General features: G+C 35.6%; 1 protein-coding gene and 1 long non-coding RNA gene across 51 annotated transcripts in view; both read right to left on the bottom strand.

The window, feature by feature from the left end:
* Window positions 1-820: 820 nt before the first annotated feature.
* LOC126747819 (uncharacterized) lies at window positions 821-1,321 on the bottom strand. Its single transcript, XR_007664417.1, has 2 exons — window positions 1,271-1,321; window positions 821-1,202 (listed from the first exon to the last, which is right to left on the bottom strand). It is a non-coding gene; the product is annotated as an uncharacterized LOC126747819 (long non-coding RNA).
* Window positions 1,322-4,036: 2,715 nt separating this feature from the next.
* Window positions 4,037-17,198, bottom strand: part of LOC126747803 (LIM domain-binding protein 2) — a 38,433-nt gene continuing 25,271 nt past the window's right edge. For 8 of the 50 annotated variants that reach the window (XM_050456702.1, XM_050456656.1, XM_050456706.1 and 5 more), the window contains exons 10-15: window positions 14,458-14,665; window positions 8,284-12,376; window positions 7,374-8,101; window positions 6,646-7,009; window positions 6,100-6,281; window positions 4,037-5,555 (exon numbers count right to left, since the gene is read on the bottom strand). In XM_050456702.1, coding sequence (XP_050312659.1) covers window positions 12,246-12,376; window positions 14,458-14,665 — 339 coding nt within the window. In that variant the 3' untranslated portion in view covers window positions 4,037-5,555; window positions 6,100-6,281; window positions 6,646-7,009; window positions 7,374-8,101; window positions 8,284-12,245. Of the gene's footprint in view, window positions 6,282-6,645; window positions 7,010-7,191; window positions 8,102-8,283; window positions 12,377-14,457; window positions 14,666-17,198 lie in introns of all 50 variants that reach the window. The other 42 variants (XM_050456668.1, XM_050456667.1, XM_050456666.1 and 39 more) reach the window with 42 other exon arrangements.

Genomic DNA, 17,198 nt, shown 5'->3' with positions numbered 1-17,198 from the left:
CGAACACTAGAACTGAAGTTATGACCCAACTTACCTGAAACTGTCTTTGTTCTTGAGCTTGACTTCCAAAAACTTGAATAAAAATGCTTCTGATGCATGGATTTTCATGATTTTTTCACTAAAAGTTAAAGAACACTTCAAAGAATCTTTTAAAGCAAAAATCAACCTGATCCGAGCACTAGAACTGAAGTTATGACCCAACTTACCTGAAACTGTCTTTGTTCTTGAACTTGATTTCCAAAAACTTGAATAAAAATGCTTCTGATGCATGGGTTTTCATGATTTCTTCACTAAAAGTTAAAGAACACTTCAAAGAATCTTTTAAAGCAAAAATCAACCAATTCCGAGCACTAGAACTGAAGTTATGACCCAACTTACCTGAAACTGTCTTTGTTCTTGAGCTTGACTTCCAAAAACTTGAATAAAAATGCTTCTGATGCATGGATTTTCATGATTTTTTCACTAAAAGTTAAAGAACACTTCATAGAATCTTTTAAAGCAAAAATCAACCAAATCCGAGCACTAGAAGTGGAGTTATGACCCAAGTTACTTGAAACTGACTTACCTCTCGGACTCAACTTCCTAAAACTTGAATAAAAATGCTTCTAATGCACGGATTTCGATGATTCCTTCACTAGAAGCTGAAGAACACTTGAAAGAATCTTTTAAAACAAAAATCAACCCAATCAGATCACTAGAACTAAAGTTATGACCTAACTTACCTGAAACTGTCCTCCCTCTTAAACATGCTTTCCAAAAACCTGAACAATCGAAGCTGAAAAGCAAAACGTCTTTGGGCAAATAATCAAATACCATCAACTTACTCTTCACTAATTTATTTACACAGTTGCACTATTTACACTAAAATTCAACTTCGAGCTCACGAAATCGAGCAGGAAGTGATCGGTTGCTGTTTACACTGACGCTTCGAGGGTCTTCCCTGCTCCGCATCCCTAATTAAATTCCCCAAATCTTCGTAGTCCGGATATGCCAGGGTCTGTAGCTTCGAATGCACCACATCCCCATTGATTGTTACCTCGAAAGAGCCTACGAGAATACTGAACAATCAGTTTATGATTGATCATCTGGGTGGTTCGGCATAACCTCTTCGTCCCTCATGCCCTTCAACTGCCACCCGAGGGTGCTTCTGTTCGATGTGGTGCTTGAGCTCCTCGAATTTTTGCAAGTAACCACATTTGTTGCTGAAATCGACCTCGATCAATGGGTATTTAGGGCTGATGGGGGCTGGGGGGGTTATAAGGATACTAACCAAAACTCTACGTCAATTTTAAGTGGTTCCATGCTAAGGAACCTGGGTACTGTTGAGCCGCAAGAAAACGATCTATACTTAGGGTAGAGCCTTAGCAAGGTACTACTTTTACGACTTTTAATGCCACATGGAATTTCGTGGTTTGTTTACTTACCATCACAAAACATAACCTTCAACATAACCTTGGTTTACCACCAAAAGTGAGGTTATTCACTTTTGGTGGTACAGCAACTGGGATTTGAGGGTGTTTTTTATGGTTTTAGGGCCGTTTTGGCGCATAAGGGGCCTCAAAATGGAGTTTTTTGTCCTTTTGGTTCAAATCGAGTGGTTTCCCTTGAAAGCCCTTTATCTTTTAATGTTTTAACTGTTAAGGTTTAAGGTGCCTTTTTTTTTAGGAAAAAACGATATTTTTAGGGAAAAGACTGTCTGAAGAGCCTGTTAGGGCTTAAGTGATTAATTTTTAATGTATCTCCTGTTATTTATGGAGGTTCCAATGAGAAATGGGCAATTTTGAAGGTTTTCAATTAGTCATCGAGATGTACCCAGAAGTCATCAAAACCCAGTGGTTTTCAGCAAAAGTATTTAACTTACAAGGAAGTTTAATACGTGGTTTTGTGCACAAGAAAAGCTTCAAAGTTTTCCTGAAAACACAATGAAATTCCTTAAAGCGGTTTTTTAGGTATACTCGAACAAAGTTGTTGCCGAATTAAACATTGCTTTATATAGTTGCTTATATTTGAATAAAAATGCTTCTGATGCATGGAATTTCGTGATTTCTTCAATGAAAGCTTAAGAACACTCTAAAGAATCTTTTAAAGCAAAAATCAACTCGTTCTGAGCACTAGAAGTGGAGTTATGAGCCAAGTTACCTCAGACTGTCTTTGCTCTTGGACATGATTTCCAAAAAATTGAATAAAAATGCTTCTGATGCATGGAATTTCATGATTTTTTCAATGAAAGCTTAAGAACACTCTAAACAATCTTTTAAAGCAAAAATCAACTCGTTCTGAGCACTAGAAGTGAAGTTATGAGCCAAGTTACCTCAAAGTGTCTTTGCTCTTGGACACGTTTTTCCAAAAAATTGAATAAAAATGCTTCTGATGCATGGAATTTCATGATTTCTTCAATGGAAGCTTAAGAACACTTCAAAGAATCTTTTAAAACAAAAATCAACTTGATCTGAGCACTAGAAGAAGAGTTATGAGCCAAGTTACCTCAGACTGTCTTTGCTCTTGGACATGTTTTCCAAAAAATTGAATTAAAATGCTTCTGATGCATGGAATTTCATGATTTCTTCAATGAAAGCTTAAGAACACTCCAAAGAATCTTTTAATACAAAAATCAACTCGATCTGAGCACTAGAAATGGAGTTATGAGCCAAGTTACCTCAGACTGTCTTTGCTCTTGGACATGTTTTTGAAAAAATTGAATAAAAATGCTTCTGATGCATGGAATTTCATGATTTCTTCAATGAAAGCTTAAGAACACTCCAAAGAATCTTTTAATACAAAAATCAACTCGATCTGAGCACTAGAAATGGAGTTATGAGCCAAGTTACCTCAGACTGTCTTTGCTCTTGGACATGTTTTTGAAAAAATTGAATAAAAATGCTTCTGATGCATGGAATTTCATGATTTCTTCAATGAAAGCTTAAGAACACTCTAAAGAATCTTTTAATACAAAAATCAACTCGATCTGAGCACTAGAAATGGAGTTATGAGCCAAGTTACCTCAGACTGTCTTTGCTCTTGGACATGTTTTTGAAAAAATTGAATAAAAATGCTTCTGATGCATGGAATTTCATGATTTCTTCAATGAAAGCTTAAGAACACTCCAAAGAATCTTTTAATACAAAAATCAACTCGATCTGAGCACTAGAAATGGAGTTATGAGCCAAGTTACCTCAGACTGTCTTTGCTCTTGGACATGTTTTTGAAAAAATTGAATAAAAATGCTTCTGATGCATGGAATTTCATGATTTCTTCAATGAAAGCTTAAGAACACTCCAAAGAATCTTTTAATACAAAAATCAACTCGATCTGAGCACTAGAAATGGAGTTATGAGCCAAGTTACCTCAGACTGTCTTTGCTCTTGGACATGTTTTTGAAAAAATTGAATAAAAATGCTTCTGATGCATGGAATTTCATGATTTCTTCAATGAAAGCTTAAGAACACTCTAAAGAATCTTTTAATACAAAAATCAACTCGATCTGAGCACTAGAAATGGAGTTATGAGCCAAGTTACCTCAGACTGTCTTTGCTCTTGGACATGTTTTTGAAAAAATTGAATAAAAATGCTTCTGATGCATGGAATTTCATGATTTCTTCAATGAAAGCTTAAGAACACTCCAAAGAATCTTTTAAAACAAAAATCAACTCGATCTGAGCACTAGAAGTGGAGTTATGAGCCAAGTTACCTCAGACTGTCTTTGCTCTTGGACATGTTTTCCAAAAAATTGAATAAAAATGCTTCTGATCCATGGAATTTCATGATTTCTTCAATGAAAGCTTAAGAACACTCTAAAGAATCTTTTAAAGCAAAAATCAACTCGATCTGAGCACTAGAAGTGGAGTTATGACCCAAGTTACCTCAGACTGTCTTTCTACCTCAGACACCATACTTGAACTTCATAAGTCGCAATTAATTAATTAATTAATTAAATTGCACGTATAAGAACCAGTAGATTTTGCACTAATTAATAATTAATGTCTCTATCTCTTTTGCTCTCCATAGGTTTGCTGGGGAAAAAAAAGAGACAACCGCATAATCGTAAGTGTTCTCTATTGTAAAATCTTGAAATCATCGCATGGTTTTTCATCAATCCGGATTAAAACAAATGAATAAACAGACAGAGAGAGAGAGAGAGAGAGGAATATTGCATTAATTCATTGCATTACATCTATAGTAACAATTTACACTTACACGCAGTTCCCTATTTTCTCTCTCTCTCTCTCTTTTTGTTTTGGGAAGAAAATGTACACCCAAAAGTATGGACACACCCAAAAATCTTTGGATTTGACCTTGAACCTCATTTTCAAGGTCATTCGAAGGTCGACTTCGTCTCTTCAAACGGAAATCCGTATTACTTTAATCCGGTGTCAAAAATAGGGGTTGCCATTTAAAAAAATCGCTTTGACCTTCAAATAACCTTGAAGGTCAAGCTCAAGGTCAAGTTTAACCGATTGATTCCCCAAAACTTTTGTATTTAATGATTTTTTCTAGCGTCCATATTCCCCAAGATTTTTGGGTGTGTCCACACTTTTGGGACACCCCGTATATATATATATATATATATATATTGGGTGTCAATTTAAAAACTTTCCACCCTTAAGTGTAACCCTTTTGCTCGCAGTTAAAAAATAGGAAAGGAATGGATCCTTCGGAGGGCCGGCCAGTTCACCGGATCTAACGCCATTCGATTTTTTTTTTTTTTTTTTTTTTTTCAAAACAATCAAGGGCGGCAAGTTTTTCCAATTGACCCTTCGTAGGTGCATACATCATAGGCGACTTGACAAAAAAACTTAATAAGTTACAATGACAGGGAAAGGGGGTGGGGAGGGGTGGGGATGATATCCTTATTAATACAATTCAAATTATTTTCACTATGTTACAAAATTGATCCTAAAATGGGGCGTGGTTTCGAGAGGTGGTGGGGGGGAAGGGGGGCGCCCTCCTCGGGTTTTTTTTGGGGGAGGGGGGCGGAAGGGGAATCTTGACCGAAACGTAGAAATTAAATATAGGAACGCAGCAATGAATCCCCCACCCCCAAAAAAAACCCGTTTATCATTATTATTATTATTATTATTAAAGGTGTGATTTTTTCGCTTAAAATCTAACTGTACAAAATGTGAGCCGCCTTTTTACCTTTTTACTGCTGCAACACTGTAATTTGTATATTTAACGTAGAAGGTGGTAGGTACCTTATAAGACCCGGTGGTTCCTCCACCATGGGAATTTTACATGGTAAAATTGCACACTGAAATCGGGTCTGGTGGGTTCCACAAGGCGTTTTTTACATATAGTTGACTGTATCCAATTAATGTACCGAAAAACAGTTGAATAACTCCAAAAGGGCTGTAGATACAAGGAAACTTGTAAGGACCTTTTTGGTAAAGAAACTCATTGGCTTTCATATGAAACTAAAATCAATAAAATCCTTCCAGTAGTTTCAAAGATATTGGGATTTTTGTGAAGCCTTTGACTGTATCAAGATTTTTTTAATGTACCGAAAAACAGTTGAATAACTCCAAAAGGGCTGTAGATTCAAGGAAACTTGTAAGGACCTTTTTGATAAGGAAACTCATTGGCTTTCATATGAAACTAAAATCAATAAAATCCTTACAGTAGTTTCAAAGATATTGGGATTTTTGTAAAGCCTTTGATTGAATCAAGATTTTTTTAATGTACCGAAAAACAGTTGAATAACTCCAAAAGGGCTGTAGATTCAAGGAAACTTGTAAGGACCTTTTTGATAAGGAAACTCATTGGCTTTCATATGAAACTAAAATCAATAAAATCCTTACAGTAGTTTCAAAGATATTGGGATTTTTGTGAAGCCTTTGACTGTATCAAGATTTTTTTAATGTACCGAAAAACAGTTGAATAACTCCAAAAGGGCTGTAGATTCAAGGAAACTTGTAAGGACCTTTTTGATAAAGAAACTCATTGGCTTTCATATGAAACTAAAATCAATAAAATCCTTCCAGTAGTTTCAAAGATATTGGGATTTTTGTGAAGCCTTTGACTGTATCAAGATTTTTTTTTAAATACCGAAAAACACTTAAATAACTCCAAAAGGGCTGTAGATAGGAGGAAACTTGTAAGGACCTTTTTGATAAAGAAACTCATTGGCTTTCATATGAAACTAAAATCAATAAAATCCTTACAGTAGTTTCAAAGATATTGGGATTTATGTGAAGCCTTTGACTATATCAAGATTTTTTTTAATGTACCGAAAAACAGTTGAATAACTCCAAAAGGGCTGTAGATACGAGGAAACTCGTAAGGACCTTTTTAATAAAGAAACTCATTGGCTTTCATATGAAACTAAAATCAATAAAATCCTTCCAGTAGTTTCAAAGATATTGGGATTTTTGTGAAGCCTTTGACTGTATCAAGATTTTTTTTTAAATACCGAAAAACACTTAAATAACTCCAAAAGGGCTGTAGATAGGAGGAAACTTGTAAGGACCTTTTTGATAAAGAAACTCATTGGCTTTCATATGAAACTAAAATCAATAAAATCCTTACAGTAGTTTCAAAGATATTGGGATTTATGTGAAGCCTTTGACTATATCAAGGTTTTTTTTAATGTACTGAAAAACACTTGAATAACTCCAAAAGGGCTGTAGATACAAGGAAACTCGTAGGGACCTTTTTGATAAAGAAACTCATTGGCTTTCATATGAAACTAAAATCAATAAAATCCTTCCAGTAGTTTCAAAGATATTGGGATTTTTGTGAAGCCTTTGACTGTATCAAGATTTTTTTTAATGTACCGAAAAACAGTTGAATAACTCCAAAAGGGCTGTAGATACAAGGAAACTTGTAAGGACCTTTTTGATAAAGAAACTCATTGGCTTTCATATGAAACTAAAATCAATAAAATCCTTCCAGTAGTTTCAAAGATATTGGGATTTTTGTGAAGCCTTTGACTATATCAAGATTTTTTTTAATGTACCGAAAAACAGTTGAATAACTCCAAAAGGGCTGTAGATACGAGGAAACTCGTAAGGACCTTTTTAATAAAGAAACTCATTGGCTTTCATATGAAACTAAAATCAATAAAATCCTTCCAGTAGTTTCAAAGATATTGGGATTTTTGTGAAGCCTTTGACTGTATCAAGATTTTTTTTTAAATACCGAAAAACACTTAAATAACTCCAAAAGGGCTGTAGATAGGAGGAAACTTGTAAGGACCTTTTTGATAAAGAAACTCATTGGCTTTCATATGAAACTAAAATCAATAAAATCCTTACAGTAGTTTCAAAGATATTGGGATTTATGTGAAGCCTTTGACTATATCAAGGTTTTTTTTAATGTACTGAAAAACACTTGAATAACTCCAAAAGGGCTGTAGATACAAGGAAACTCGTAGGGACCTTTTTGATAAAGAAACTCATTGGCTTTCATATGAAACTAAAATCAATAAAATCCTTCCAGTAGTTTCAAAGATATTGGGATTTTTGTGAAGCCTTTGACTGTATCAAGATTTTTTTTAATGTACCGAAAAACAGTTGAATAACTCCAAAAGGGCTGTAGATACAAGGAAACTTGTAAGGACCTTTTTGATAAAGAAACTCATTGGCTTTCATATGAAACTAAAATCAATAAAATCCTTCCAGTAGTTTCAAAGATATTGGGATTTTTGTGAAGCCTTTGACTGTATCAAGATTTTTTTTAATGTACCGAAAAACAGTTGAATAACTCCAAAAGGGCTGTAGATACAAGGAAACTTGTAAGGACCTTTTTGATAAAGAAACTCATTGGCTTTCATATGAAACTAAAATCAATAAAATCCTTCCAGTAGTTTCAAAGATATTGGGATTTTTGTAAAGCCTTTGACTGTATCAAGATTTTTTTTAATGTACCGAAAAACAGTTGAATAACTCCAAAAGGGCTGTAGATACAAGGAAACTTGTAAGGACCTTTTTGATAAAGAAACTCATTGGCTTTCATATGAAACTAAAATCAATAAAATCCTTCCAGTAGTTTCAAAGATATTGGGATTTTTGTGAAGCCTTTGACTGTATCAAGATTTTTTTTAATGTACCGAAAAACAGTTGAATAACTCCAAAAGGGCTGTAGATACAAGGAAACTTGTAAGGACCTTTTTGGTGAAGAAACTCATTGGCTTTCATATGAAACTAAAATCAATAAAATCCTTACAGTAGTTTCAAAGATATTGGGATTTATGTGAAGCCTTTGACTATATCAAGGTTTTTTTTAATGTACTGAAAAACACTTGAATAACTCCAAAAGGGCTGTAGATACAAGGAAACTCGTAGGGACCTTTTTGATAAAGAAACTCATTGGCTTTCATATGAAACTAAAATCAATAAAATCCTTCCAGTAGTTTCAAAGATATTGGGATTTTTGTGAAGCCTTTGACTGTATCAAGATTTTTTTTAATGTACCGAAAAACAGTTGAATAACTCCAAAAGGGCTGTAGATACAAGGAAACTTGTAAGGACCTTTTTGATAAAGAAACTCATTGGCTTTCATATGAAACTAAAATCAATAAAATCCTTCCAGTAGTTTCAAAGATATTGGGATTTTTGTGAAGCCTTTGACTGTATCAAGATTTTTTTTAATGTACCGAAAAACAGTTGAATAACTCCAAAAGGGCTGTAGATACAAGGAAACTTGTAAGGACCTTTTTGATAAAGAAACTCATTGGCTTTCATATGAAACTAAAATCAATAAAATCCTTACAGTAGTTTCAAAGATATTAGGATTTTTGTAAGGCCTTTGACTGAATCAAGATTTTTTTTAATGTACCGAAAAACAGTTGAATAACTCCAAAAGTGCTGTAGATACGAGGAAACTTGTAAGGACCTTTTTGATAAAGAAACTCATTGGCTTTCATATGAAACTAAAATCAATAAAATCCTTACAGTAGTTTCAAAGATATTGGGATTTTTGTGAAGCCTTTGACTGTATCAATACCTCGCCTCATCACCAAAACCCACCAGACTGCACCGCAATAAATTAATTAATAAAAAATAATAAAATAAACAAAAAAAAATGCCATTTACACACAAAACAATTGCGTCTCTCATAACACTCTTCTCGAGTTAGTTTCACTGCTACGGCGAATTCACCATGGAACAACACTAAACGTCACTCTCTGTCCTTATTTTTTACGACTAAACAATTGTCTCATTTCGTAGTCTCCTCTCACTCGGATCATAGCGGAACATGTTTGCGTCAAAAGGAGCAGGAAACATGTTGCGTAAGTGCCAAAAAAATGCACCTTAAAGATGATTTATAAAAAATTGCGTGTAATGGTTTGAAATTAATCGAGTGATGTAGGCGTGCGGATATCGGTGTTGCCGCACGCTGATGACAGACTAAACTGTCATTACTCAACGTGAGAGAAAGAGAACATTGTCTTGACTTGTGTCTTCAAGGTCGTGTAAAGGTCAACTTGGCTCTCGTTTTGAAGGTCAATTCATTACTTTCAAATAGTTTTTCCGCGTTTTCTCGAAAACTATTGGGAATATGGAAAATGTTCTTTCGGCGCTGGGTTCTTCATTAAAAATAGAACAAATTATGTAGAATGGTGTTTGGTCGTAAATCGGAACGTAAAGGAGTTATTGGGGATTTTTGAAAAATTTTTCGGAAAAATTTTTTTTTTTTGAAAAATTTTTTTTTTTGGCAAATCGATAAATCATTAAAAATCCTTCAAAAAAGTCTAATAAAACTTTTTTGAAAAATGTACAGGTAAAAAGTTATACGCAAAATTCCCGAAAAACAAGCGGTAAATGCACGCTTGACCGGAGATTAAGCAAGTTGACCTTCAGATGACCTTCGGGACAAGCACTAAGATCGCAGTTCTTGTGGACTAATTATATTGTAAATACCATGACATCAGGTTAATTAGTTTAAGAAATATATTAATTATTCCAGGTCGTTCAGTCTAGACTCCGTAGACGAAGACCCTTATCCCAGTTTTTTCCCAGTTAAAGTGGGAATTTTGCAAAATCTTTTAGTACAGCCCTGGACAGTTCTACAGAGAAGCTTCTCATGAAATTTCATGAGTCTACTTCAACTAGTTTAGGAAAAACACTAATTTTTCCAGGTTGTTGAGTCTAGACTCCGTAGGCGAAGACCCTTATCCCAGTTTTTTCCCAGTTAAAGTGGGAATTTTGAAAAATCCTTTTGTACAGCCCTGGACAGTTCTACAGAGAAGCTTCTCATGAAATTTCATGACTCTACTTCAACTACTTTAGGAAAAACACGAATTATTCCAGGTTGTTGAGTCTAGACTCCGTAGACGAAGACCCTTATCCCAGTTTTTTCCCAGTTAAAGTGGGAATTTTTGAAAATCCTTTAGTACAGCCCTGGACAGTTCTACAGAGAAGCTTCTCATGAAATTTCATGACTCTACTTCAACTAGTTTAGGAGAAACACTAATTATTCCAGGTCGTTCAGTCTAGACTCCGTAGGCGAAGACCCTTATCCCAGTTTTTTTCCAGTTAAAGTGGGAATTTTGCAAAATCTTTTAGTACAGCCCTGGACAGTTCTACAGAGAAGCTTCTCATGAAATTTCATGACTCTACTTCAACTAGTTTAAGAGAAACACTAATTTTCCTGCTCGTTCAGTCTAGACTCCGTAGGCGAAGACCCTTATCCCAGTTTTTTTCCAGTTAAAGTGGGAATTTTGAAAAATCTTTTAGTACAGCTCTGGACAGTTCTACAGAGAAGCTTCTCATGAAATTTCATGACTCTACTTCAACTAGTTTAAGAGAAACACTAATTTTCCTGCTCGTTCAGTCTAGACTCCGTAGGCGAAGACCCTTATCCCAGTTTTTTCCCAGTTAAAGTGGGAATTTTTCAAAATGCTTTAGTACAGCCCTGGACAGTTCTACAGAGAAGCTTCTCATGAAATTTCATGACTCTACTTCAACTAGTTTAAGAGAAACACTAATTTTCCTGCTCGTTCAGTCTAGACTCCGTAGACGAAGACCCTTATCCCAGTTTTTTCCCAGTTAAAGTGGGAATTTTGCAAAATCCTTTAGTACAGCCCTGGACAATTCTACAGAGAAGCTTCTCGTGAAATTTCATGACTCTACTTCAACTAGTTTAGGAAAAACACTAATTTTTGCTGTTCGTTCAGTCTAGACTCCGTAGACGAAGACCCTTATCCCAGTTTTTTCCCAGTTAAAATGGGAATTTTGCAAAATCCTTTTGTACAGCCCTGGACAGTTCTACAGAGAAGCTTCTCATGAAATTTCATGACTCTACTTCAACTAGTTTAAGAGAAACACTAATTTTTCCTGCTCGTTCAGTCTAGACTCCGTAGACGAAGACCCTTATCCCAGTTTTTTCCCAGTTAAAGTGGGAATTTTGCAAAATCCTTTTGTACAGCCCTGGACAGTTCTACAGAGAAGCTTCTCATGAAATTTCATGACTCTACTTCAACTAGTTTAAGAGAAACACTAATTTTTCCTGCTCGTTCAGTCTAGACTCCGTAGACGAAGACCCTTATCCCAGTTTTTTCCCAGTTAAAGTGGGAATTTTGCAAAATCCTTTTGTACAGCCCCGGACAGTACTACAGAGAAGTTTCTTATGAAATTTCATGAGTCTACTTCAACTAGTTTAGGAAAAACACTAATTTTTGCTGTTCGTTTAGTCCAAATTCCGTAGACAAAGACCCCAATCCCAAATTTTCCCCACTTTGCATGAAAATTTCGGAAAATCCTTTGGTACCAAATTGAGACGGTACCGCAGGGCATCTCTCCTCCAAACCCCACGACTCTAGATTAAATTAATTTAAGAAAAAATCAGACCTACCTCACTCAAATTTCAAACCATTCGACGCCTTTAAACCCCATTTTTCCGGCACCAACTAACCCTATGACTCTACCCTTTCAACGTTTCGACTTTTTACTTAAATCCTGCGGTCCTTGGGCGGGGGGGGCGGCCGCGGTGGGCGGCTGCTCCGCCGCCCCCCCTCCACCTCCAGTCATCCCGTAACCGAAGTAGAACCGCGCCAACTCCTGTTGGAGCTGCTGGTGCAACTGGATCCACTGCAGATAAGCCCGAGACAGTCCCGTCACTCCATCGCCGCCGCCCCCTCCTGCGATATCCTGAGGAGCGGGGGCGGCGGGATCCAGAGGGGCGGCGGGGGTGCGTCTATTATTGTTGCCGCCGCCCCCCCTGCTGACGTCATCGTCCCGCCGCGGTGAAGAGGTGATTTTGTTGATGAAGTCCGTAGGTTTGGGTGCGCCGCCCCCCGTTCTTTGTCATCACTGGCTCACCGCCGGCGACTTTTTGTCCTGGGCGGAGTCGCCGCCCCCGCCTCCCCCCTGGGGCGTCGAGCTGCCGGGCGGCGCGCCCCCCGGCCCGCCTCGGTCCCCCGGGCCCGGGCCTCCACCGCCTGCGTTTCGAAAACAATAAAAAAAAAAAATAAACGAGAGAACGTCGATTTTTTTTTTTTTTTTTTTCGGGTGATTGTGACGGTTTTTTCTGGATTTTCCGGAAAACTGTTGGGGTTACGGGGAATTTTTTTTTGCGTTGGGTTCTGGATTGAACATGGAACGAATCATGTGGGATAGCGTTCGGGCGTAAAATGAAGAATTAAGGAGTTATGGAGGATTTTTGGAAATTTTTTGAGTGAAAAATTGGAAAAATTTTTTTTTTGAAAAATTAAATTTTTTTTAGCAACTCGATAGATCATTAAAAATGCTTCAAAAAAGTCTAATAAAACTTTTTTGAAAAATGTACCTGGAAAAAGTTACACCCAAAAAAGTCTTTTTTAAAAAATCCAAAGGGGTACCCCTAGAAAATGTTCAGAATTTCGGTTTTTATTTTTTTTCTGGAAAACTATTGGCTGCAGAAAAAAATTCTTAAAACAAAAGTTGTTTGGAATCTTAATGCGCATCAGATGCAATAAAAAAATATTTTTTAAGTTCAATAGTTTTCCAGAAAATTGGGAAAAACCTTTAAACAGTTTTTCCTCATTTTCTGGAAAATTATTGGGAATATAAAAAATTTTCTTTTAGCATTGAATTCCTATTCAAAAATAGAACAAATCATAAAGAATGACATTTAGTCGAAAAATGAAAAATAAAGGAGTTATGGAAGATTTTTGAAAAATTTGAAAATTTTTGGCCAAAAAAATTGAAAAAAAATTTTTGAAAAAATTAAATTTTTTTTTAGCAAATCGATAAATCATTAAAAATGCTCTAAAAAAGTCTAATAAAACTTTTTTGAAAAATGTACCTGGAAAAAGTTACACCCAAAAAAGTCTTTGTCAAAAAATCCAAAGGGGTATCCCTAGGAAAATGTCCAGGATTTCGGTTTTTATTTTTTTTCTGGAAAACTATTGGCTGGAGAAAAAAGTCGTCAAAACAAAAGTTGTTTGGAATTTCAATACGCATCATATGAAACAAAAAAATAATTTCTATCTTCAATAGTTTTCCAGAAAATTGGGAAAAACCTTTGAACAGTTTTCCCTAATTTTCTCGAAAACTGTTGGGAAATTTGAAAATTTTCTTTGAGTGTTGGATTCCTTGTTAAAAATGCTACAAATCATCTAAAATAACTTTTAGTCGTAAACGTCGAAATAAAGAAGTTATGGACAATTTTTGAAAAAATCACAAATTTTTATGAAAAATCTGGAAAAAAAAATTTTTTTGAAAAATTAAATTTTTTTCTTAGCAAATCGATAAATCATTAAAAACGCTTCAAAAAACTTTCATAAAACATTTTTGAAAAATGCACCTGGAACCAGTTATAACCGATTTTCCCCGAAAAGTCTCGGGGAAAAATCTTCAAGCAGTTTTTCCATTTTCACATTTTCCACGCCTGTACAGTCACCGGAATCGATTATAGACATTTGCGGACCTCTCATCCAGTTTTTCCAGGCATTTAAATCGATTTTTTATGTCGGATAATCGTCAGGAAACCCCAAATCATCCCTGTCATTTTCAAGGAGGATTTCCAGGAATTTTTTCATGTTTTCCAGTCAAAGGAACGACTTCAAATCAAATTTTCCAGGAATTCGGAACAATTTTCCAGGTTTTCCAGTTCAGTTTTTTTTTTTTTTTAAATTTTGTAGGAAACTGTCGTGTCACTTGTCATTAAATGTTTGACAAGTGACATGACAATTGACAGCGTCGGCTCCTTTGATAATTAGGAAAATTTCATCTTAAATTGTCAAATAAATTCTCCCCCCCACCCCTCCCTCCCACTTTTTGCTTGTTTTAATACAGAAAAAAAAATAGGGTTAAGTAGCAAGTCACTAACTCGCTTTAGGGTGATTTTCTATGGGATATCGAGGGTTCCAGTGGTACTAGCACAAGTTCTTTTTTCAAGGTTATTTAAGGTTAAGATAGTCGCACTAGTACGAGTGCTAGTGGTAAAATAACTTGTGGAATGTTCGGGTTTTTTTTGAAGGTTATGATACTACTACTACTACTACTACTACTACTATTAGCACGAGTAAAAGTGACGTACCTGCGCCCCACGAGTTCGAACCGGCCATGGGCGAGTCGGCCCCGTGGAACCCGCCGCCTCCGCCCCCTCCACCACCCCCGTGGTTATCGACGTGGTCCATCGAGTTGGCGGCGTCGTACTGCGTGTTCTCCAATCGCGTGATGAGTCGCTCGTCCTCGTCCCCGAACTCGCCCCCCATCAGCGACGGTTCTCCCACCACCATCACGTCCTAATCAAAAAATTAAGAGTCAGTCAAGTAGTGTAGGTTCAATCTTTTGATTCGATTGGCCCGCCCGCTTGCCGGACCTAAGTACTCTTGATTTTTTAAGTAAAAATCTGTTTATTAAATTATCTGCTGTTCGAGGAGTGTAGGAGCGACGTAAATTACTTGTTTCGGCACCTATAGGAATCTTCAGGGCATTTTTATGAAAGATGTCATGTGACTGAATTGAACTTTTATCAATAATTCGAAAAATTAAGATTCAATTAGTCAAGGAGGTTCGATTTTTTGATTCGATTGGCCCGCTCGCTTGCCAGACCTAAGTACTCTTGATTTATTAAGTAAAATCTCAAAAATTGACTTTAATTAACTTTGTTGAAAAACAGTCGAATAACTCCAAAACGGCTGTAGTGAGGAGGAAACTTGTAAGGACCTTTTTGATAAAGAAACTCACTGGCTTTCATATGAAACTAAAATCAATAAAATCCTTACAGTAGTTTCAAAGATATTGGGATTTTTGTGAAGCCTTTGACTGCATCAAGATTTTTTTTAATGTACCGAAAAACAGTTGAATAACTCCAAAAGGGCTGTAGATACGAGGAAACTTGTAAGGACCTTTTTGGTAAAGAAACTCATTAGATTTCATATGAAACTAAAATCAATAAAATCCTTACAGTAGTTTCAAAGATATTGGGATTTTTGTGAGGCCTTTGACTGTATCAAGATTTTTTTTATGCACCGAAAAACAGTTGAATAACTCCAAAAGGGCTGTAGATACGAGGAAACTTGTAAGGACCTTTTTAATAAGGAAACTCATTGGCTTTCATATGAAACTAAAATCAATAAAATCCTTGCAAGAGTTTTCGAGATATTGAGATTTTTGTGAAGCCTTTGACTGTATCAAGATTTTTTTAATGTACCGAAAAACAGTTGAATAACTCCAAAAGGGCTGTAGATAAGAGGAAACTTGTAAGGACCTTTTTGGTAAAGAAACTCATTGGCTTTCATATGAAACTAAAATCAATAAAATCCTTACAGTAGTTTCAAAGATATTGGGATTTTTGTGAAGCCTTTGACTGCATCAAGATTTTTTTTAATGTACCGAAAAACAGTTGAATAACTCCAAAAGGACTGTAGATACGAGGAAACTTGTAAGGACCTTTTTGGTGAAGAAACTCATTGACTTTCATATGAAACTAAAATCAATAAAATCCTTACAGTAGTTTCGAAGATATTGGGATTTTTGTGAAGCCTTTGACTCTATCAAGTTTTTTTTTAATGTACCGAAAAACAGTTGAATAACTCCAAAAGGACTGTAGATACGAGGAAACTTGTAAGGACCTTTTTGGTGAAGAAACTCATTGACTTTTATATGAAACTAAAATCAATAAAATCCTTACAGTAGTTTCAAAGATATTGGGATTTTTGTGAAGCCTTTGACTGTATCAAGATTTTTTTTATGTACCGAAAAACAGTTGAATAACTCCAAAAGGGCTGTAGATACGAGGAAACTTGTAAGGACCTTTTTGATAAAGAAACTCATTGGCTTTCATATGAAACTAAAATCAATAAAATCCTTACAGTAGTTTTAAAGATATTGGGATTTTTGTGAAGCCTTTGACTCTATCAAGATTTTTTTTAATGTACCGAAAAACAGTTGAATAACTCCAAAAGGGCTGTAGATACGAGGAAACTTGTAAGGACCTTTTTGATAAAGAAACTCGTTGGCTTTCATATGAAACTAAAATCAATAAAATCCTTGCAAGAGTTTTCGAGATATTGAGATTTTTGTGAAGCCTTTGACTGTATCAAGATTTTTTTTATGTACCGAAAAACAGTTGAATAACTCCAAAAGGGCTGTAGATACGAGGAAACTTGTAAGGACCTTTTTGATAAAGAAACTCATTGGCTTTCATATGAAACTAAAATCAATAAAATCCTTACAGTAGTTTTAAAGATATTGGGATTTTTGTGAAGCCTTTGACTCTATCAAGATTTTTTTTAATGTACCGAAAAACAGTTGAATAACTCCAAAAGGGCTGTAGATACGAGGAAACTTGTAAGGACCTTTTTGATAAAGAAACTCGTTGGCTTTCATATGAAACTAAAATCAATAAAATCCTTGCAAGAGTTTTCGAGATATTGAGATTTTTGTGAAGCCTTTGACTGTATCAAGATTTTTTTTAATGTACCGAAAAACAGTTGAATAACTCCAAAAGGGCTGTAGATACGAGGAAACTTGTAAGGACCTTTTTGATAAAGAAACTCGTTGGCTTTCATATGAAACTAAAATCAATAAAATCCTTGCAAGAGTTTTCGAGATATTGAGATTTTTGTGAAGCCTTTGACTGTATCAAGATTTTTTTTAATGTACCGAAAAACAGTTGAATAACTCCAAAAGGGCTGTAGATACAAGGAAACTTGTAAGGACCTTTTTGGTAAAGAAATTCATTGGCTTTCATACGAAACTAAAATCACTAAAATCCTTCCAGTACTTTCAAAGATATTGGGATTTTTGTGAGGCCTTTGACTGTATCAAGAT

This window comes from Anthonomus grandis, chromosome 20, assembly GCF_022605725.1.
Source record: "Anthonomus grandis grandis chromosome 20, icAntGran1.3, whole genome shotgun sequence".
NCBI classification, from domain to species: Eukaryota; Metazoa; Arthropoda; class Insecta; order Coleoptera; family Curculionidae; genus Anthonomus; species Anthonomus grandis.
Note: the sequence above shows the minus strand (reverse complement) of the source record. Positions and strands in the feature narration are given on the sequence as shown.